Source organism: Xyrauchen texanus, chromosome 13, assembly GCF_025860055.1.
Source record: "Xyrauchen texanus isolate HMW12.3.18 chromosome 13, RBS_HiC_50CHRs, whole genome shotgun sequence".
Classification (NCBI taxonomy): domain Eukaryota; kingdom Metazoa; phylum Chordata; class Actinopteri; order Cypriniformes; family Catostomidae; genus Xyrauchen; species Xyrauchen texanus.
Genome location: NC_068288.1, coordinates 12,926,052 through 12,949,455, shown reverse-complemented (window position 1 = coordinate 12,949,455; position 23,404 = coordinate 12,926,052). Strand labels below are relative to the sequence as shown.

The 23,404-nt window shown below is 40.0% G+C and overlaps 1 protein-coding gene across 1 annotated transcript; it reads right to left on the bottom strand.

Moving 5' to 3' along the window:
- Nucleotides 1-15,515: 15,515 nt before the first annotated feature.
- gmppab (GDP-mannose pyrophosphorylase Ab) lies at nucleotides 15,516-23,404 on the bottom strand. The gene is made up of 12 exons (XM_052140845.1): nucleotides 23,118-23,404; nucleotides 22,250-22,347; nucleotides 21,659-21,762; nucleotides 21,223-21,415; nucleotides 21,052-21,111; nucleotides 18,246-18,376; nucleotides 17,994-18,128; nucleotides 17,785-17,882; nucleotides 16,971-17,017; nucleotides 16,791-16,883; nucleotides 16,502-16,670; nucleotides 15,516-16,301 (listed from the first exon to the last, which is right to left on the bottom strand). Exons 1-12 carry the CDS (start codon nucleotides 23,155-23,157, stop codon nucleotides 16,201-16,203), a joined length of 1,269 nt encoding a protein of 422 aa, XP_051996805.1. The 5' UTR covers nucleotides 23,158-23,404; the 3' UTR covers nucleotides 15,516-16,200.

The window sequence follows — 23,404 nt, the reverse complement described above, 5'->3', positions numbered from 1 at the left end:
ATTAAAAATATGCTCTGCATGCAAAGCAGAGCTCTCTCAAGAGTGTTTCATTTCTGGCTAGTTACATCACACCACAGGTCAAAGGTCATTACAACTATTGTACTAAGAACATTCCAGATAAAAAACAACCTCCTTGGCTATATTTATGTGTTCCTTTGTTTCCCAGGTATCAGTTTTCAAATACATGACACTTGCATTGATCAGGTTGCATTCCAATGTCTATGCATTTATTTAATTTAAAGCGTTAATATAGAGTATTGTGCAAGTCTTAGGTGCATATTATATAATATATATAATATATAATATAATTAAAATAGATATTTTATATATTCTGCTTGTAGTGTATCAGTTTTAGATTTCAACATTCCTATTGCAAATACAATTAGAACAAATTAGAAGAAGAACAGGGTACCCTACAACAGATGGTATGGCCTCCACAGAACCCGGATCTCAACTTCATTGAGTCAGTCTGGGGTTACATGAAGAGACAGAAGCAACTGACACAGTCTAAAAAGATAGAAGAACTGTGAATGTTGAAAAGTTTTCCAAGATGCTCGGAACATTGGCTAGTATCTATCAGAAACCAAGAAAATTATTTGTGCTGTTTTGAAGGCAAAGATTTGTCTTGGCAAATATTGAATTACGCTTGATTTTGTTTGTTGTTGTGTTCCAAAATGGTTCCGATCATAACTCAATGCAAGTTCACGTTGCATTCACAATATTGCCACAAGGGGCGGCATAGCCAACATTGAAGTGAACTGTCTGCTGCTACTAGGGGGGCAGGAATTGGCTGGTTACCAGGGCTGCGTTCCACTTCCAAATTTGTATGCCCTTCCTTTGCAAACTTCCCTCCATCTCACGGACTCGGATGTATGTCATTGCTTACGTTCCGTGAGTGTCCACTATTGGCGGAAGACGTGCAATGGGTTTAACTGGAACACCCTAACCCTCAATCACTTGGAGCACGTTGAAGGCTGATGTCAATTTGTGTGATTTTGCACCTGAGAAAACAACATTTTTGGAGATTGATGCAACCACAGATTTAGACAAGTTGTAATTTCAGAGGCTTATGTATAAATTTCACATGTTTATTTTTATTTTAGCTGAAAGGCGGGACTTCCTTTTCTACATCCGTTGGCTGTTGGGAATGTCAATTTCTCCCATTCATTTTAATAGCAGTTGTCCGTCTCTGCTAAACGTTCTGTGAATTTACCCGGTTGCATGTGAGAATGGGGCAATTGAGGCACTAAATTACATCACTTCAAGTGTGATTGTGTCACTCAAGGCCAGCTAGAAGGCCTCGACCGGGACATATCCTAAAGAGCACACCCACCAAGAACAAATAAATCAATCTGATTGGCTGATGAATCTGACAATCTGACTTTAGTTCCTCATACATTTGCACTGTTGAGGGATTCTGTGGAACTTCTGAAGGCCTGACGGGGTGGAGCTCAAACTCACGAGCTGCTTCAGATTCGGGTATGTGATTTGTGAAACATTCGTCTTGTAAACATCGAGGAATAAATTCTGACTGGATAAACTTTTAGATTTTCTCTATTTGTTTCAACCTCAGGATTCATATTCCTGCTTGGTGTCGGACTCCACAAACTACAGCCTGTGCCAGCCAGACATCACTTCAGTCTTTTAGGATGAACTGATGCCAACTCCAACTGGAAGACATCAGGTACTTCATATGCCATTGTCTGAACCTTGGACTTAGGATGGACCTCACCGAAATTAACTGCTGGTTGAACAGCGATGCACCTCACCGATCTCTGCCTGCATCACCTCGGTCTAATGATGGACTACACTCTTGAAATGGAATATATAGGCTATCAATTGCCAACAAAAGCCTTCATCAGCCAACTAACAAGGACAATTGCATCTATGTGAACTTCTGCAGTTAATCCAGGATGGACTTCAAAGACATAAGTCATTAATCATACAGTTCAAACACAATCTTTGTTTAACACTGACCCTTAACACTTACTTGGTGGTCTGAGCAAATAAGAAGCAGACCTTTATTTTATTCTGAAGGTTATGTAAACAAGCAATGACGAATGACGTAAACCTAACATTTATCGCCAAATTGAAACTGACAGCTCTTATTGTAAAATCATTATTTGTAGGCTTAGCATATAGTGACTCATGTATGTCAAGAAGGTGGTTTGGAAACAAATTAAACTGGATATCCTTTGTAATTCACCAATCAGAGATCCCAGTATCCCAGCAATGGAAATAAGTGACCACCCGCTTGCTACCAGGCGCACAATTCAACCACTGTTGATTCATTTTAAATGACAGTTTCTGTTAATAGGTGTTAATTAAAATGTTTGTGTAATACCATAAAACATGATTCCACTGTTCTTCTTTCCATCTCAGATGCGACTGACCGCAGAGAAGTCACCGCCGCTTCTGGACAGTGCTGATGTATGGCTTCTGCTTTGCATAAAAAAGTCTTAAAAGTGCACTCAGCGATTCCCAAAAGAAACACTGTTGATATTCAAACTCAACTGTCAAAACAAACACACCCCTCCCTTCAGTGATTCTTTGATTTATCATAATCCTTCTTTTTTTTGTTTATATTCATCTGAACTTTTTCTCTTGGTCTGTTTCTCAACCATTTGTCCTCCATGGAGTTTAGAAAGTTCACAGCAGCCAGATTTGCCATCGCTCTTCTAATGAATTTCACTCTCGCTCTGCCCCCACCCCCCATCCTGTGCACGTGCAAGAACCACCCCTATTGCTGATTGGCTGGAGTAGTGTTGTGTGGTTCGGCCCGATCCACTTTGTTTTTGTCCCATTTACAGAGCCAGGGAATTACTGAGTGCACCTTTAACTTGCATCTGTGGATGCTGTGGGGAATGGAGTTGACTGAAAGTTTTACCAAAGTATTCCCAAGCCCATGTCATGATATCCGTTACAGACGCATGACGGTTTTTAAAACAGTGACAGCTGAGTGATTGGAGATCATGCGCATTCAGTAGTGGTTTTCGCCTTTACACACTGAGAAAGGATTCCTTGAATTAACTATATTGTGCACCACAGAGGGTCAAATGCCCAAAATCCTAACCAATTTGTCTTTGGGGAACATTGTTCTCAAAGTGTTGAATTATTTGCTGATGCATCTTTTGACAAGCCTCGACCATCCTTGCTCTTGAAGGACTTGGTTTTTTGGAGCGTGTTGCAATTGTCTGGTTTGAAATTAGTATAATAATAATTCCCAAGGTAAAATATAAAATATGTGTATTTGTAGTGCTTTCAATATAGGGTGAAATGGAGTGATTTGTAAGAATATTTACAAATCACTCCATTTTGTTTTTATTCGCATTTTCCTTACTGTCTCAACTTTTTTGGAATTGGGGTTATACATAGACAAATGAGCTGTTAATCATTGTATAACATTTGTAGGAAGAAAAAAACATTTGTAGATGTTAAAAAGTGCAAGACCATATATAAATGAAAGTTTAATAACAGTTGAATTTACACTAATGATCTGTTGTTCAGCATTATGTAATTTTAGTTGAATTCATTAGTAAACATAAAGCATTATCTCTTATTTCTAGCTATTTGAATGTACCGTATATTAACTAATGATCTGTTAAGCATGATATAATGATTTATTAATGAAAGTTATTATACAGTGTTACCAAATTTGGGAAGGTAGAGTTTACATTGCACAGTAATGTTTTTGTCCTGTGTCATCTTTAAAGTCAAATGATTTTTGTAAATACCATGGTCAAATCCTAAAAGTGAGACCGCTCCATCTTCAGTGTGATTTTAGCCACCAGGTTAATGGCTAGCATCAGGTCTGTGTGTGCAATTCCACAAACCTCCCCTCTCCTCCCCTCTCTTCGGAAAACACCTGAAGACTTACTGAATGTATACCAGACATATATCTGATGTAGAATTAAAAAGACATAATCGATAATAACGATAATGATCGATTCAATAAATTAAGAACAATTTACTGTAACTGTAATTTAATCTAATTACAAATACTTGGTTCTTGTAATCTAATAACATAATCCAGATTACAAGTAATCCATTACTACCCAGAACTGCTGATGATGTAATTGCATGATGACATAAAACAGACTTTGGTTCAACAGCCAATGGAAATAGAGCATGTGGGGTGACGAAACTCAAGGAATGGAGATGGAAAAATGCTCAAAGTGGAGCTAACTTTTAAAGCCATGCACCTCCAGCTCACGTTGCAGTCTCTAGAGGTCATACTGGCCTTGTCTTTCCACCAAGGCCTCACCCAAATGTGTTTGGCCCATGTCTTTCACGATTCAAAACATGGAGGAGCAGCAACAGTATCAGCAACGCTCCTGTACATGTTCATTTACACCTGCCACATGTCTCCTAGAACAGGGAGGAGTGTGTTTTTATTTGTAGCCATTTACAAAATCGGTAAGTGCATCGCACCAAGTATTTTTAGAACCTGTTCAGATTTTAAAAATGGTGTAGTGTGTTTCAGCCTTTAGGACGGGAATCATTATGCTGAATCATGGCTGCAACCAACCGAATTGGCACACATGAAATTACAGTAAAATCTATTTTTCATAAAACTTAATTATTATAATTAATTATGCCCCAAAATTATTAAGCTCACAAAAGTTTGTAACAGAGCAAATTTGTGCATCCACCATAAATCTTAGAGTTAATTTCTTAAAAATGTTGTTTTACTCTAATAACAGCTAGCATCCTAAAAGTGATTTAGAAGTTGAAGTGTGGAGTGGAGGGGGGCCGGGGCCGGTCAGAATATCGCGCGCCCGGTCCCCAATCGGCCTGATGAGGCGCGCGAGGGATAAAGGCGGCCGGTGACGATGGTTCAAGAGAGAGAGAATTACGGGCATGTCCGTCATGTGTGTGTTTATGTTTGTGCTTTTGGTTTGAGTTTAATTAAATATCATTTATTTTGACAAGCCAGTTCTTCCCACCTCCTTGCCCATCCTTTAACTGTTTTACATGAAGTTTGTGCACTTTTAAGATGATCAGCTGCTTGTGGAAGCAGGGGCGAAAATTCCATCAAAATGTTGGGGGGGGACAATAAACATAACAATTCTCAAGGGCAATTTTTGAAGGGGACACCAAGGTTTTTTTTGTTGTTGCCCCGTTTGCATTTGTATTATTTTATTTTTAAACAATTATTTTAAGAATATATCATTATATTATTTACAATACACATATTTTAATTATAATTTAGGGGGGGACAACCCTCAGATAGGGGGTTGTCCCCCGACTCCCACGATTTCCGCCTATGTGTGGAAGTGACAGTATTTGTGATCTGTCTGATAACTGACGCTAAAGAGCACTTCGCCACTCCGGTTCAGGGCCCTTGTCCACAAAGTTAAAACAATCTGTCCACTTACAGTTAGTTAGCTTTTTATCTTCACTTGACAGTAAAATAAAGTGTAGCTATATAACAAACTTCAATGGACCACAGTGGAACACATTTTGGAAAATTGCACTGTTCCTATTGAATTATTTATTACTGAAGTGATGTATATCAGCGGCAGCAGATGGTTACAAAAGTAACAAATGTAAATTTTGTTTTCACATCCATATGTTTTAAGCTCAGTTAGTAAAACTAAAAGCAGCCATTCATTGCCCAAATGTGTGTCTTTCTCTTCATTAAAAGCCTTCTGTTTGTGTAAAAAGAACATACAGAGACAGGTGAGGCATGAAAAACAGATTGTAGGATTCTCAAACTAACAGGATCAACTAAACAACCTGATCTGCTCTCACAGATTTTACGAGGGTACATTTGGTCTTATTCTACAAGCTTTCCGCTTCATGTTGTTTTCATTTATGAATATTTAAATGCAAATGTAAATTAGTTTGTTTCTCAGACAATCCTGCTTTCTAGCATCCCATCTCCCTCTCTCTCAGCATCTGATGAGGGCTGCAGACCTTCCCAAACATTCGCTGCACTCAGGATTGAATTCAACAACAGGATTTTCAAGATTTCCTTTAGCTTTAACGTTTTCTGCCTGTCATTCGATTAGCAAAGGGACAGTTGGGCTCTTCAAACAGAAGTATGTAGATGATTCAGAATTTCAATAATTATTCCTCTGCTTCTTAATAATGCTTTAAGAGTCCATTAAGAGGATATTAGTGTGGTGGAAAAGACCTTTGTGTTTGAAGATTATTCTGAAGATGCCAGGTCTGTGAAGTGGAGTGTTATAATGTGTTCAGAGTGCAGATTCTCTGGGCTTTTCACTTAACACAGATTGCAAAACAAGCACAAGATAAGCCTACATGCTAAATGCCCGATATGCATGCATGACTAAATAGTCCTGTGTAACGGGCAGGGACAGATTATGACTTGCAAAGGCCGTGGGGCCAATTATCTCCAAGGGCCCCCTTGGGGGTGTTCGTTGTTCATGCCCAAAAGTTGTTAAGCAGGGTGGGTGTGCGTGGTAGGGTGGTAGGGTGTTTGTTGTTCATGGCCAAAAGGGTTTTCGAGCGGGGGATCACCAAACTAGATCACACAACCTTAAAGCCCAGGACCCCCCCCCCCACCCCCCACCCGGGCAGTCAAGGGCCCCCTGGTAGTCAAGGGCCCCTGGGCACTGGCCCAATTGGCCCGGTTGGTAATCCATCCCTGGTAACGGGTGAGGGATGGGCAAGGAGAAGGCGGGAACTGGCAGAACAGTCAAAGTAAACTTTAATGACAGACATAAACATAAAATAACATAAATAAATATAAACACACATACTGTACACAGCACGGCCGCATGTGTGTGTCTCTCTCTCTAAAACTGCCATCACTGGATCCCCTTTATATCTCTCCCACTGATTAGGTGACTCAGCGTCGGCCGTGCACCTTCACGGCCTGCCCACGTCCTCCTCGCTCATTCAGATGGAAATAACTTGATGCTCACTCTGGATATTGTGTATATTTGGTGCTAAAGAATGTATTACTGATTGGTTATGTGTGCAAATTGGAAGATATTATTGAATAATTGATACACCACAAGCGAAGTTCTCAGGAATGTCGCTAATTTGGGGATCTTGTTTTGTTTCCACTGAAGGAAAAATCAGATTTTTCCTCAGTTCAGATTTTTTTTGAGTGTCTGTTCAAAATGCAAGATATATATGGCCAGATCAGAAATTACGACGTCTCGTACGGGACACCTTTTATCTTGGGGCCATGTATTTTAGCAGAGAGCGAAACATCCTGTGTTGTAGGCTTTTTTTCCCGTATTAAAGCATTAAAAGGTCAGACGGTGAGATGAGGACCCACGCCCTGCGATGAAACATGACATGTCCTGTATTCACGTGACATTTACAACTTTCTCATAGCCGGTATGAGTTACTGTACCTTACTATCTCTTTGGGTAAGTCAAGCTAATGTCTGTATTATTATAAGAGGTTTGCAGTGCTTTGCCTGCCCAGTAACATATAAATGACATATGGGTGTGTTTCATTCAGAAGTGATGAGCTCTATGCCCTGTATACCTTCCACTGTGAGAGTTTTCTAGGGCTGAAACAAGCTGAACTCACTTTAAAATGTTTTTTATTCTTTTTGTAACGATCCTAATGTAACAATCATTATTGTATTCAAATTGAAGTGGCCAGTGAAGACTTTAATTATGCCGTTCAGAGTGCAGTAAGTTTTCTCATCACTAAACCTTATGACGTTTAACAACTGTCGTGCACCGCAAATGATAAAGAAAAAAACACGTGAAGACACGTTAAGAAAAATCTGATCAAAACTACCTAAGAAAGTGGTTTGGATGAGGTTTGTAAAATCTGATTTCATTTGTTTTTGTCCTGTTCAGACTACAAAAATCTAAACAGATTTGTGTGACAGCGTCCAAAAAATTGGATGTCTTCTGCCTGTGCGAACATAGCCATTGTGATATGTAAGCTATTAAATGAGCCAGTTTAACCTACAGCAGTCATGTCTGCCATAGAAAAAGAAACAATGCTCCGTATGTTAGGCCCTTGCACATTCACTCACTGCATCTCGTTCTTTAAGTGCATGTCACCACTTCAAAAACATATTATTTTCTCGTCAGCAGACAGACGGACACAATTTATATCTCGACATCTACCTCCAACTGAGCCATTAGAAAGGGCAGTGAGTGGGTGAGGAAGAACTGCAGTTAATGCTCCATTTTAAATCTTTAAAAGCTTTGTGTTATGAAACAGTCAAGTGAAGCCCCTTGCTTTTACCTCAGGCTACTTTCTTAAGAGTTATTGGTGAAGAACTTTATTAGATGCTTTAGTTAAAGGTGCTGTAAGCGATTGTTTTATGGAAAGTATGCATAAAAAGTATTTTTCGTACTCCCATAAAGATATTAATGAAATAAGTTTCCTGAGATATCTCTCTGGTCTCAATGACAGCTGTAGCCTTTTAAACAGCAAAGAAAAACGAGACTGCGGACCACGGACATTGACGCTTTTCTCCTGTCAATCATTGTGCTCGTTCTCATAGTGTTATATTTGAAGCGGATCATTGAGGCTGTGATTCATAATATTTGTCAGTTGAGGGCGCTATTGTGCCACTGTTGAATTTAACAGCCACAGGAACAAACAATGCTGCTCTTTTGCTCGGTTTTGGTCTCAAAATTATCTTTGGAGGGTGGGGTTTTGGAATGAGGGGGCGTGGCTAATTCAACTGCTCAGTCACGTGAAAGCTTCAGAACGCTTGCGTACAGCGCCATTGATAATTCTATTAAAGGATTTATGATTTTAAGATTAAAACACAAAAACGATTATGCAAATTAGTCTCTATCTAACTCAAAGGCAATGTGTCCACCAAGGCGTTTTTTTTAATTGTTTGCAATGGGAGCACCACGTATTTAAAAAAGCCAAACTGTCTGCCTGCCCCCCCCCCCACACCCTGGACGATTTTGTTTCTTGTTTTTGTTTCTTGTTTTGTTTGTCTTTTTTTAGGATCGTCTGGAATCCGATCCTTTGAGGGGGGATTCTGTCACGATTCCCTGTGTGTCTGCCCCGTGTTTTCCATGTCACCGTCACCATGGTTCCCGGTCTCCAACATTGTGCAACCAAAGCGCTCTCCAGTGTTCCCAGCTGGGTGCTTTCAGAAGAGCGCCTGGCATTTTCAGCTGCCAAATAAATGCTTTGGTGGACACACGGCCTAAGGACACTCAATTAGTCATATTTACTGATCTAAAACGAACGAACGAATTATTTATTTAATTATTAACTTAACCCTTGGGTGCTGTTCGGGATGTTTTCAGCCACTAGGGGGTGCTGTTGAGTCGTAATTTGGCCATAACTTTCTTCGTGTTTCAGCAAATGGAATGATTTTTGGTGACAGGGCTTCCATCTCCCAGCCCACGCCTGCCTCGGTCTGCGAGCCAGAGCCCACGCCTGTCACTGTGAACGAGCCTGCGCTCACGTCAGCCACGGTGAGCGAGCCTGTGCCCACGTCAGCCACGGTCAACGAGCCTGAGCCCTTTGATTTTTGGTGACAAATCTTATTTTCACACATATTTTAGGAAAATGCTTTGAATATTTTCAAAAACTCAACAGTACACTGTGGGCAAATTCACTACCCTTTCGTTATGTTCGTGGCTGAAAACAGCCATTACTTTAAACTGCTGTAAAAATGTATCAGATAAATATTTTTTCAAAAATGCATGATTGTTTGTGGTTTTCCCTGTTGGGAAGAGGTAAAATTTGTAATTTTTACTGTTGATAACCACGTGGCACCATTAACCCTTTAGATAGGCCTGTGCAAAAAAGAGCTTAGTTTCTGGCTTTTACATGGAGTTATATGGAGAATAATAGCATATTAAAAAATAACGTCTGTGGCCACCGATTGGTCCTCCTTCTGCAAAAATAAAAGAACAAGAAAAGAACAAGTACAGATTTCATAATAAGTATTTTTGAAGCTGCACATGACAATGAGAATAATCATGCAAACATTGTCAAAACACAAACAGTATCTCCTAAATTTATCTCTAACAAGCACATGAATTCAAGTAAATATTAACAGGAATAGGATGCATGTAGTAACAAATGTGTAATGGCACATACCCTGTCTAGATTGTCGACACCTCCCTTGCAGAGGTTGTAATCTGCAATTATCTCTGGCTTCTTTTTTGGTCCCTCTGTCACCACTGCTTTGCTGACAATGAGGTCAATCATCTCCTCTGTGAAAAACAGATTAAACACAGAATCCATGTTCTGGACCCTTGCGATGGCATAGCGCGTCGGCCCTGGAGTCACGCCTCTGGCAGGCTGAAGAAAGGGAGTTGTCTCCACGTTGGTGGAAAACCACACTTCGCCGTTTCTTCCAATCCACCCAGATCCAGGATCCTCCGAATCCTCCTCGCCTTCAGTGGAAGCTAGAGAGGATGATGAGGGTGCCACATCCAAATCAGGATCTGACTCTGCTGAGTCTGTGGTTTCAGAGGGAGAAGACAATACATCCTGCAGCTCGCTGGAGGGGTCAGGCTGCATTATCATCTCTAAAACTTCACTACAAGTCAAGCCCTTTCTCATGTTGCTTGCTGTTCTTCTCACCATCAAATGACCAGCAGGCTTGCATGCAAGTGTTTAAATGCACTTACTTTGTTTTTGATTACTCTGCATTTCTCACCATCAAAAAGCACTTTGTTTTTGTTTACTCCATGTAGTTCTGAGAGCTGAGGTGCATGTTTTGATTTTCTCAGACGCAACAAGGTGAGTTCTCACACTCTCTCTCTCTCTCTCTCTCTCTCTCTCTCTCTCTCTCTCTCTCTCACACACACACACACACACACACACACACTTTAATATGCTATTATTCTCCATATAACTCCATGTAAAAGCGAGAAACTAAGCTTTTTTTTTTGCACAGGCCTATCTAAAGGGTTAATGGTGCCACGTGGTTATCAACAGTAAAAATGACAAATTTTACCTCTTCCCAACAGGGAAAACCACAAACAATCAAAAATGCATGATTATATGGTGTCATGGCTTTGCAATCAAAAAATGTGGTTATAATGGAAGTCAATGGGGCAAAAACAGCCACGTACAGTAAATGAGGGAGAAAAAGTTAAAATCTGATGCTGCACAAAAACTAACAATGCATCGAAACCAATGTTGTTTCTAATCTTTGACATGTCCAAGACTGTGATAAAAGGTAAAAAAAAAATCCAGTCCACAATCACATTTTATATTGAAAATACGTCATTTTGTATGTTTTTTTCCCCAAATCAGTGACATCATTTATGAATTTGGCAATTAAAGAGTTAAACTCCTGATTTTTTTTTTTAAACCTTTAGTAGTTTTGAACAGGACTGAGGTTGATTAATAGATTTATGCAAAAAAATTTGAAATAAATATTTATCTGATACATTTTTACAGCAGTTTAAAGTAGTGGCTGTTTTCAGCCACGAACATAACGAAAGGGTAGTGAATTTGAACAATGCACAAGGGTTAAAACAAATTATTTATTGATGAAAACTAAGTTAATATACATTCAAGTATGCATGTGTGTGTGTGTGTGTGTGTGTGTGTGTGTGTGTGTGTGTGTGTGTGTGTGTGTGTGTGTGTGTGTGTGTGTGTGTGTGTGAAACGGTCCCATGCTCAAGGGAATCAGACAAAGTGGTGCCAAATGTGTCATGACATGGCTCATTACATTCAATTACAGCTTAATTTAAGCTCATTTAAAACCCCTTGATTCATCACAATGTCATAAAAAGTGAACTATTAAAGTACATGACTAACAAAGCAAACAATGTCAATGACCTAAATCAAAATGGTACCCTAAACAGGAGCAGAGGTGTAACGTTCCTGCTAATCATTTAATATAACGCTGAATTTAGGATTAGACCAAATGAATAAACAAACTGCCACTGGGTCGGTCTGAAAGCATCACTAATGTGTTCACTGTTGCGAAAGTGCCTCAGATAAACATCGCCTTAGTAAAATAAAGCTCACATTAATGTGAGAAAAACAAACTGATGACGGTCCAGCTTGGAGCGTATTTTGTTGTGTAAGATTTAGTAAAACTTAGGCAGGTGCTATGGTTCAGTTAGACACCCATTCACCCCACAAACCCTTTTAAACCTTATTAATCTCCACTTAAAGGGCCGTTTCTTGCCATTAGCGGTATAAGCGGCCACTTAGGGCCCCTAAACCACCATGGGGCCCCCCAAAGTATGGTATTTTGTTGTGTAAGACTGAGTAAGACTCAGGCGGGTGTTATGGCTTAGTTAGATAGTTATAGAGGGGACCCCTCGTGGCCAGAGAGAGAAGGGAGAAATTGGAGGAATGTAGTAGGATTTCGCTTAGGGTCGCCATTTGCTTAAAAACGGCCCTGTCCACTTAACACACCTATCTCTAATGGTGGACTTCACTGTTTAAGTACAGCTTTCTATTCTCAAAACATGAATAGATGAATAAAGCTCTTTCCTTACCCACAGTCAAAACTACAAAGACAGGAGACTTCAATTAAAATTCAAAGCGAGCCATGGGAACAAAAGGCCTTAAAACTCAGAACTCTGACAGGTACCACTGGAAGAGTGAGTTAAGCACTATGGACTTAAGTTATCTACACTAGAGAGAAGATAATCACGCCTGACACCCTCTGATCTCCAATCAAAGACAGAGAGTTTGTAAATATCACGATAAAAGGAGATACTCCTGCCAAATCCACACACCCTGAAGCTGTCAGATTAAGTGATTATGTGGAGACATATGCTTAAGAGAAGGGCAGAAAAAGCTGTCTCATCAAAACAGGACAGAGGATCCAAATGAGGACCACTGTACTAAGCTAAATGCTTATAAATTGACTGGCTTTGGAGCTAGCTCATGTGAACTTGATGAAGAAAAGAAAGAAAGATGATGAATAGTGCTGATGCCTCAAAACTAACTGGCTTGATGATCATATTTTGTGTCAAGGGAAACTAAAGAGAAGAATTCTAATGCTCATAGAACTTTATGCACATCTAAGAGCACAGATGCATCAAGTTTGTGCAGAATTTTTTTTTTTTTATAATGGTCAATTGTCTGCACTTATATAGCGCCTTTTTTAACCTTAGAGGTTACCAAAGCGCTTTACACTGTGTCCCATTCACACACCAATGACGGCAGAGCTGCATGCAAGGTGCTAGTCTGCCAATGGGAGCAACTTGGGGTTCAGTGTCTTGCCCAAGGACACTTCTGCATGTGGAGTCGTGTGGGCCGGGAATCAAACCACCAACCCTACGATTAGCAGCCAACCCGCTCTACCACCTAAGCCATAGGCGTCCCACGGCTATAATTTTAAGGTGTTTTGTGTCATTAAGAGAGCCCAGAGCATTACTTGAGGTGTTATAACATCATAATGATGTAAGCCTTAGATACACTTCTGTTTCTCATGTGCATTTAAAATTTGGGAGTTTTTATATAACAGGCCAATGGCTTTAAAAACACATCAATTGTGAAAAATGAGAAAAGACCTCATCTATGAGTAGTTAAACATTCCTAGCTGAAATATCACCACTTTAACCTTTTATTTTATTTATTTATTTATTTTGGTCCCACGTTCATACTCAACACCCTTGAAAGTCCCTTCTATATGAACTGATCCTCACACTCACTTGTGCGATTCCCCAACTGACCATCAGAGTTCAACAATCAACGTCCCCAGTCCATTTTACTTTCTCATTAATACATAAATGACACTGTTGTGTTTACCGTAATGTGTTATCTGGGACGTCCCATGGCCAGTAGTGCTGTTAACCACCAATGCAATTGCATGATTCCCCAGACATAGAGTTTCTTATCTATACACAACCCAGTCTCATGAAAATTCATACATATTTCACGAGTTGGCTCTTTCGTATCAGTGGCGGAGCTAGGGGGTGGCCAATGGGGTGGCCGTGGTGAAATCATCTCTGTACAAATGTACAAACGTAACATGTGCGCACACCAAAGTCACCAAACCCCCCCCCCCCCAAGGTCTGAAGATTAATTTGTTATTGATCAGTTTATTGTTGTCAATACATTCTGAACAGTATATTCCTTGTCCCTGCTGGCTCACAATTATGAGTCTGGGCTGCTATGCATCCAGTGCTACTCTCTATTTCATAGAGAACATAGCCAGCAGAATATTTTTTTTATTTATTTTGTATTTAATTTTTTTCAGATCTTACATGAAAAAGTTTTTAACGAGAACACAGAACTCTATTTTCAAACTGGAATTATGTGCTGTGTCTGACGAGAGTAGGAGTAAAGAGAAAGTCTGTGCACAAAGGAGCCATTAAACCTCTCCTGACCCAATCCACTCTGTGAAAAATCAGCATGTTTACAGAGGGAGGAGGAGGCTGTCACCTCTCTGAATGACATATTATCGGTACAGCAAAGATGCATTGTTTCACATTTAAAAGGTACTCTGTGGTTACTTCTTAAGAAAGAAAAAAATGGCAGACTCCATTTTTCTGTCAGAGTTAATGCTAGTGTGTTTAATACAATAAATTGCTGTTCTGTTGTATCTTGTTACTTTCTTGTATCCTGACTGCAAGGGAAAGTTAAACAGAGTTCTGATGCAAGTTGCCATATAAATTAGCCTGGGATCCTTCCCTGGCTTAATGGTCAAGAATATTAACTGCCATGGTTGAATGCTCTGTCCGAAAGACTTTCACGTCAAATGAACGTGACACCTTCAGGCATTTGGAAATTGCTCCCAAGGATGAACCAGACTTGTGGAGATCCACAATTTTCAATCTTTCAATTTTCCCATGATGTCAAGCAAAGAGCCACTGAATTTGAAGGTAGACCTTAAATACATCCACATGTACACCTCCAATTGATTCAAATTATCCTAACTAATTTGCACTGCACTTTTTTTAGTACTTTTCCACTGCAGTTTAGTGCCGCCTCAACGTGGGTGGGATTATAGGCTGATCTTCATAGTTGCATCGCCCCATCCAGCTCTCAGTGGATCCTCTCCTCGGCTACTAACGAGAGGAATGTCTGCATCTCGTTTATTGACCACGGCGTGGTTTTGCACACAGCCATTTCTTTTAATAATTTGAAAGTCGCATGAACAAATGATACTGTTATCGCTGTTGCTAACTTTAAAACTAGTGGGTTGATGTCTCGTGTTGCAAATCCAGTGACGCTGGTAGTGACGATTCTCTCTGACCAGTCAGCGATCTGCAGGGTTTTGACGTCACATTTAGTATCGGCTCGGCTCGCTTGGAACCTCGACCGAGGTGGTACTAAAAAAGTACCAGGTACTATCCACAATGGAAAAAAACCCAAAAAGTGAGCAGAGTCGAGTTAAGTCGAGCCGTACTGTGCAGTGGAAAAGACCCTTTAGTGTATGTAACCTTCTGACCTCAACTGTACCCCAAATTGTTCTGCATTTTCCCTGGCTGACATAAGACACAGAGGCACTTATTCAATCACTTACAATCACTTCTTAGTGTTTTCCTTTAGTCAAACTGGTCACCCATACAGCCCTGCCAGATTAAATTTGTTTGTACCTGTTTGTAGCTGAAAAATATGTTTAATTTAAACATGAACAACATGAGTATTAAGATCCATTCATTTGACAAGATTCATTTTTTTATTTGATTTATTTTTTAAGTACAGAAAAATCAGGCCACAGTCTGTGCTAATTTTGGCATAAAACTCATCTTGTTTCCTGTATTTTCTTAGATGATTTAATGCACAGTCGTTATGTTCTCCTAAGAGAAAACAGGAACAGTTAACAGTAAGCCCTCTTCGTTAAAAAGGCTGAACCCTTTTCTATTCATGCCCTTGAGGACCCACGATGACCAGCACAATATGTGAACTACTGTATACTATGTGCCTCCAAATACATAAGTTTTTAATCAAAACTTTATTGCTCACTCCCCATTATATTTTAGTCATTTGTAATTAAGGACTAAGGACTATTCCAGCTAATTAGACCTCCAGAAATCAGAAAAATACAAATCAGATAACCACACAGATTTATGCTGTGTTGTGTTATCCCATGAGGACAAGGCCAGTGCTTCAGCATAACATCAAGTACGAAATTCCAAGTCTTGGAATTATCAGAAAAATGCATTACTGTTTAACCGTAATATGCACCTCATTCGTTTTCATAATACAATCGGATCAAAACATTTTCAATGATCTGTGAATATCAAATACAGAACCGATAAAAATTAATAAATGCTTTGTGCAAATTGTAGGCTATATACTTTCTACTTGACCCAATGTTTTTACTCAGGAGTCTCTAGTCAAAACCTTCTATAAGATAATCTGGTTTTTGAAGCTTCGGTTGAGATCTTTATGAGGCAAGACGATAGAGTTTCGGATGATGACCTCTGAAGGAATATTCACATTGCAGCCTAAAAGGAAAGAAAGAAGAGACGTTGGATAAATTGCTGAGTAAATGCAGTAGCACAATGCTGCAAGATGATTGGTTGATATTACATCTTGAAACAACAGCTCCACCTATTGGACAAAATCTACAATCACACCTTATTATATATAACAAGATATCTGTCTATGTTGGCTCTACATTGTAGCAGAAGCAAGAGCTTTGTACCAAGGATGGTGATGGATGGAGTCAGTCCTCCGTCCCTGAACAATGTCTCACTGTCAATCTTGGCAAAAGGGTCATTGGGGTTCGGGTCACTTGGGGTTCCCTCCACTCTTGCCCACTTCCCCACTGAACTGTCCCACCCAACAATACTGTTTAATACACAGCAGTGGTCCTGAAAGAGACAACCAAATATTTCCTTAAGACCATTTTAATTTCAGTTGTCTTTCAAATGTCCGCTTGAATTTGTTGGCAAATTGAACAGTTCATTTCAATGACATTGACCGACTTGTACCTGTAAAATGGCTCCATGTAAAATTATGGATTCTCTCACTCTTACACCTCCGCCAATTGTCACACCTTTCCCAATGGAAACATTAGGACCCAGCTGAAGACAGAAAGAGAATAAGTACAATAAAGAAACACATCTTTAGTTCTGTCAAATCCTTGTGTTTGAGGTTGTCTGTGTTCTTACCACAGCTGAGGGGTCGATATTTGCCGTAGGGTGAATGTAAACATCTCCTGAAGGTGGAACACAACCAAGGTTCAGTGACTTTCTAGCCGTCACAAATGGAATTTATGCAATACAACTTTCTAGTGCTACACTAAGCTGGGTGATATACTGTATCCTAATATGCATAAATTTGTTCAATAAAGACTTTGTGACAGGGCGGCGGGGGGGCCGGGTCGTGATGCTACACACCCAGCCCCTAATCAGGCTGATCAAGCCTCAGAGAGGGATAAAGGCCGACTGGAGTCTGCAGTGCGACAGAGAGAGAGAATGATGGGCAGCTGCCCTGTATGTCTTTGTGTGTGTCTTTTTATTTAATTAAGTATTATTTATATTGTTAAGCCTGTTCTCCTCGGGCATCCTTCTTGCCCATCTAAACCCCCTTAAACTAGTGCCGAAACCGGAAAGGAGGAGGGATGCCCGTCACAGAGTCCTCGACACTGACGTCCACCAAGTGCCGCTCCCCGGCCTGAAGCAACGCCTGGAGTAGTGTAGAGCAGAGGAGGGCAGGGCTGGAATGATGCACACCCCATCCCCAATTGGCCTAATTAGGGGCCGGGTGTGTAGCATTACGACAAACTCTGACTGAAATGCAAATTTAGACCATATTGACAATCCTAGAAAATTTGTATCAGTGGACTCGTTTCTACCAGTACATCACTTCAACCAGTATCTCGCCCAACCATACTAATGTTGATCAAATCTATTTCATGAAATAATCACAGCTTTATACAGGCATACTTAATGAAAAGTAATGCTTCCTGCAGCATATTCCTACCTATTATTTGTGGGGTTCCATCCTGGTTTGTGGCCAGTCTCTCAGGATGTGTCTGATGATACTGTTTGAGGTATAAGCGGCTAGCATATATTGCTGACCTGACAATTACATAATATAATGTCAAAACAGTGGCAGAAAAAGGAGGGTAGAAGATAAAACTGAACAACTGGGGAAAACTAAAGACTGACTGAAAGATGTTCTTTATTCACCCTGCAGACTTGATCTGACTCCAGCAATGCTGGGTTTTATAGACGTAGAGTTTTTTCTGTCCTGCTAGGCTTGTAAAGATGTCCTGTTCCAGACGAATCACCTCTGGCATCTGTCTACCATAGGTGAGCTCTTCTCTGTGGAAATAAAAAATCATGCATTTTTGCACAAACAGGTCAGACTGACCAACTATTACATAAACCTCTAAAGGAAACAAAGTGGTTTAGGAGCTGAACTATGTCAGTGACACTCACTGGAGCTTCTCTTGTTGGTTCGTCTGGAAAACCTTCCCAATATGGCTGAAAATGTCTGGTGTGAATAAATAGATGCCACAGTTGATAATGTCACTTACGAATGTACTGGGTTTCTCGACAAAATGGAGCACCTGAAAGAAAAATTTATTATAAATAGTATCATGTGAATTATTTTGAAGATTAGGTACCATCTAAATGGAAACTATAAAACTAATTAAAGGGGTCATGTCATGAGGAATAAAAATGTCCTTAAACGGTTAGTTCACCCAAAAATGAAAATTTTTAGGTATAAAGGCCGACTGCGGACGGCGGTGCGACAGAGAGAGAACATTTACGGTTAGCTGTCCGTCCTATGTGTGTGTTTGTGTTTTTGTTTGTGTGTTTTTGGTTTAAGTTTTTCATGAAACTATTATTTATATTGTCAAGCCGGTTCTCGCCTCCTCCTTTCCCTTATACCCTCTTTACACTGGTGCCGAAAACCCGGGAAGGAGGAGTTATAGTGGAGTTTTCCACACAGTGGAGTTTTCGCCGCTACCATCCACCCCAACGGAGCAGCCGCAGACAACTGCAGAGGGATGGAGGAGCCCGGCTGCCTGGAAACGGAGGAACGGCCGCCGACCGCGAGGGGAGAAGGGGCTGCTAACAGACCGCCTAGTGTTCTCAGGGCCGTTGCCAGGGGCGGAGGAGTCCCCTACCAGCCGCTGAAACCGCCGACCATGAGTGGGGAGGGGCTCACTGCCGACCGCCGGGAGCGGAAGAACCGCTGCCAGGGGAGGGGGAGACCCCTTCTGTTTCACGAGAACGCGGTGGGGCGTTCCGTCCACCAGGGGCTGGAGGACTGCCTCCGTTCTGCCCAGGGAGGCATGGCTGTTGTTCGTTAGAAGGTGGAGGAGTGGCCAAGGACCAAGCTATGGTGTATCGGAGAACCGGCGAGTAGGAGTTTTTTCTTTCTTTCTCTCTCTTTCTCCCACTGCCGCCCCACGTTGGCCTTTTCCCTCTCTTTTTTTTTTTTTTTTTCTGTTTCTTTGTTGGGGGGTACCGCGCTGTTACAGGGAGTAACCCCCTATTTTTCATTATTGTTTCCCTCCCCCTGTCCCCTTCCTGATTCAGGAAGGCGGGAATGACCTGCCGGCAGATGGGGCATAAGGCACCCCCAGGGAAAGAAGGGGGGGCTCCCCGGCCTGAGAGAACGAGGGAGGAATGTGACTGGATGGAGGACAGGGCTGGGTCATGATTTTACACACCCGGCCCCTTATCAGGCCAATCAAGCCTCAGAGAGGGATAAAGGCCATCTGCAGACGGTGGTGCGACCGAGAGAGAACGTTTACGGTCAGCTGCCCATCCTATGTGTGTGTTTGGTTTAAGTTTTCCATTAAACTATTATTTATATTATCAAGTCAGTTCTCGCCTCCTCCTTTCCCTTATACCCGCTTTACAGAATGGTTTAAAATATTCGGAAGCAAGGTGTTAGATGTGCGTTATGTGTAAACACTGAAATGTAGAGTTTTATAATATCGTAGGGTTGTTTATACTCTTCCGATTGAATTTCAAATATGGATGTATTTGATGGGCTACACGATATTAGCCAATCAGAACAGTGGGCGTTTACATTGAAGTTTAAAAGAGGAGCTGATACCAAAACTGAGCGTTTAGACATAGGGTCAAAGAAAGGGTGGAAAATTATCATTTATTAATACATTATGACTGTTTTGGTGAAAGAAAATACATCACTAACATTATCAGTGGGCCTAAGAAAAGATAATAACACTATTTAAAAAAGAAAAAGAGCATTTCATGACACTTTTAATATACGTGCAATCCCTAAAAAACTATTCTTCCGGCCAAGAAGTGTATCCTTTCAGGACTAAAAACAGAGAACGAATACGAAAAACTTTTTAGCAGAACGTAACCGAAAATGGGAAACAAATTATTTTCAATTGTTCTGGAGAGAAAACGTTATTTTTAAATTCTGGTGACCGGTTATAATTCTGATCATTTGTTCATGAAACCAAAGGCCAAAGAGTTCATTGCAGTCAATTTCACAGTGCATTTCTGGAACTACACCACTTCATGTTGCCTGATGAACATGAACTTTGATCCTGAAACTGCTGCATCACACATTTTGCCTACTTTCCTGTTATGGATGTCACATTCTGTGATTGAAGACCTTTAAATTACTACATACATGTATAGAGTTCATGCACGGTTGATCCAGACACAAGGAAAACATTATTAGAGATAAAAGTCAATTTCTCAGTTGTTTCTTCACTGAATTATTGTTAGATGTGATACATTAATACAGATTTGATGCTGCCGGATTTTTATTGGAAGCAGATCTGTAATTAAAGTTATACTTAACTGTTAATTTACTGTACGCTTGTTATGATTTCTATGCTGATACATACATCACACAGGGGGAAAAAATGTATGCTTATTTTCACTTATTTTGGTGAGGCAAGTGGCTTATTTTGGGCTTGTTTTTCCTGACCAGGTTGCTTGTTTCTCTTGCGAGATAAGGCAACACTGCAACTGGTATTTCACCCACCCCTTAGCACACGTTATTAACCGTTCCTTTATTTTGCTCTTCTAACTGGTTACCATTTGGAAAGGAGGCTGCAGAACTTCTGAACCGGAACATACAAATACAGTTATAGCTCAGAATGAACCAAAATGAAAAATATTTCATTTTTAATCTCTGTGTCCCTCATCAAATGCAGTAAATACTCTGACAGTACGTCATTTTGGATGCATGGTCACACCCATATGTACAAGCATGCATGGAAGCAAATATCTGTATTCTTATTACCTCATTTGTTTGCTGGTTTTCAACAATGCAACCGTAGTTCAAGGATTGCTTTCTATTGGCCTGCAAAAAGTCAGATAGTTTGGATTAAGACTGTTGGAGTAGATTCCCAGATCCTATTATACACTATACCGTATATCCATCCATATTCTCATTCATTAAACTTAAACTCACTGTGGTTCCAAGTATGACACCACAATGACTGTCCCCATGTTGTCGGTGGAACCGGAGCATTTCTTGCAAGGGGAACTCAGAGCATACATCTGCATTCATAAGGAAAAATGCCTTCGTCCCTCCTGACAGGATCTGATCACGAAAATGATAGATCCCACCACCTGTACCCAGGGCAGCAAACTCCTGCAAGTACCTCAGTAAATAAAATAAATGAATAAAATATCTGATTAAAAAAGAAATAGATTCTGCGTTTAAGCCCTGAAATGCTGTGCAAATGCCTCTCATACTGCAATTCTGTTTTTTAATCATACAACAGCACAAAGATCAGATATGTGAATATATCAATATAGCAGCAATCATATTAAATAATAAAGAACAGTCTCCAAATATGCATTAATTTAACATTTCTATTGATCTGAACTGCTCTTGCATCTACCTTATTGAGACTTTAAACTCCTGCTGAGCAGAAGAAATGAAGTGGTTTAGCTCCTCGTTGGGCTGATAAAAACCTATTAGGATGATCTCTTTCACATCAGGAACCTGTTAGAGAGAATAAATAAGTGGCACTGATATTAATGATGGTGAATGATGTGACTCTACATGTGATCTAACAACAATCAAGAGTTCTGTCAATCCAGTGCGTGCTGAGTGACTCCAGTCAGGTCTCCTAAGCAACCAAATTGGCCCGGTTGCTAGGGACGATAGAGTCACATGGGATAACCTCCTCGTGGTGGTGATTAGGGGTTCTCGTTCTCAATGGGGCGTGTGGTGAGTTGTGTGTGGATCGTGGAGAGTAGCATGAGCCTCCACATGCTGTGAGTCTCCGCGGTGTCATGCAAAACGAGTCAAGTGATAAGATGCGCGGATTGACGGTCTCAGAAGTGGAGGCAACTGAGACTTGTCTTCCACCACCCGGATTGAGGCGAGTAACCGTGCCACCACAAGGACCTAAGTAGTGGGAATTGGGCATTCTTAATTGGGGAGAAAATGGGAGAAAAGAAAATTAAAAGTTCAGTCATAGACTTACTTTGGAACATGCTTCTATATGATGCTGCAGCATGGGAACCCCTGCCACAGGAAACAGTGGTTTGGGCACCTCGAATGACAGAGGACGGAACCTGGTACCTGAATACAGGTGAAACAACAGTACACAAACTCATTTTAATAAGATCCGTTTCATGTTAAGATATAAATCTCCATAGCATTTCCCAGGAATTTATTTAGTATTTAAAAAAATTATTAATTAATATTTTAAAAAAAACTTTATGTTGTTGATGAATTTATTTTAGTTTACCTTGTGTTGAATTATTTTTTATTATTATTCATTTCTTGCATATAACACAAACAAGGAACAATTAGCACTGCATGGATGATAAAAGTAATATATATATATATATATATATATATATATATATATATATATATATATATATATAATTTATATCATAAAAATGAAGAAGTATAAAACAAAAACTCAATCAGAAAGACAAACAAGAGATCATAATATTTTATAAATTATTCTTGTTTTTATTTATGATTTTAAGAAAATGCTAAGCTTTATTTTCCAAAAATGAATCTTCAGAATCATAAAGGATCATTTATCTTTAAGTTACAAAGTTGTGTTTAAAATGTACTTAATAATAGCTCCACTTCTACAAGAAAAATAAACGGGGAAATGAGGGCAATCTTGACACACAAGTGGATTGTAAACTCACAAACCGAACTTTTAATGCCCTTTCAAAACTATCTCACAACGTTTTGTCTTGTGTTAAAAGCGGTTACGCTTGTAGCGGTTATGACGTCATTCGCGCCACGTCATCATATTGTAATATTGTCAATAATACAAAACAGATTAATACATATCTTCGTATAATAATAATACAGAATAGTCTTACCTTTTTGAGGGCCCCCAATTAAGATAATCGCTTTAAACATATTCAAATTATGATTCAGTACAATGTTCAAGACGAGGAAATATACAGATTTATTAACGCTGTTTAATTCCCGTCCAATTATTCTTCTTATTATTATTATTACCGTAGCCGATTCAAATAAAACGTTTTATGAAAACGACCGAAACGTTTACGACTGCTTCAAAGTTTGACAGTTTTGTCAAAACTGAGCAGTACATTTGGTTAACGCTGACTTGTTTCATTGAATCCGGTGCCTAAAGCAATGCGGA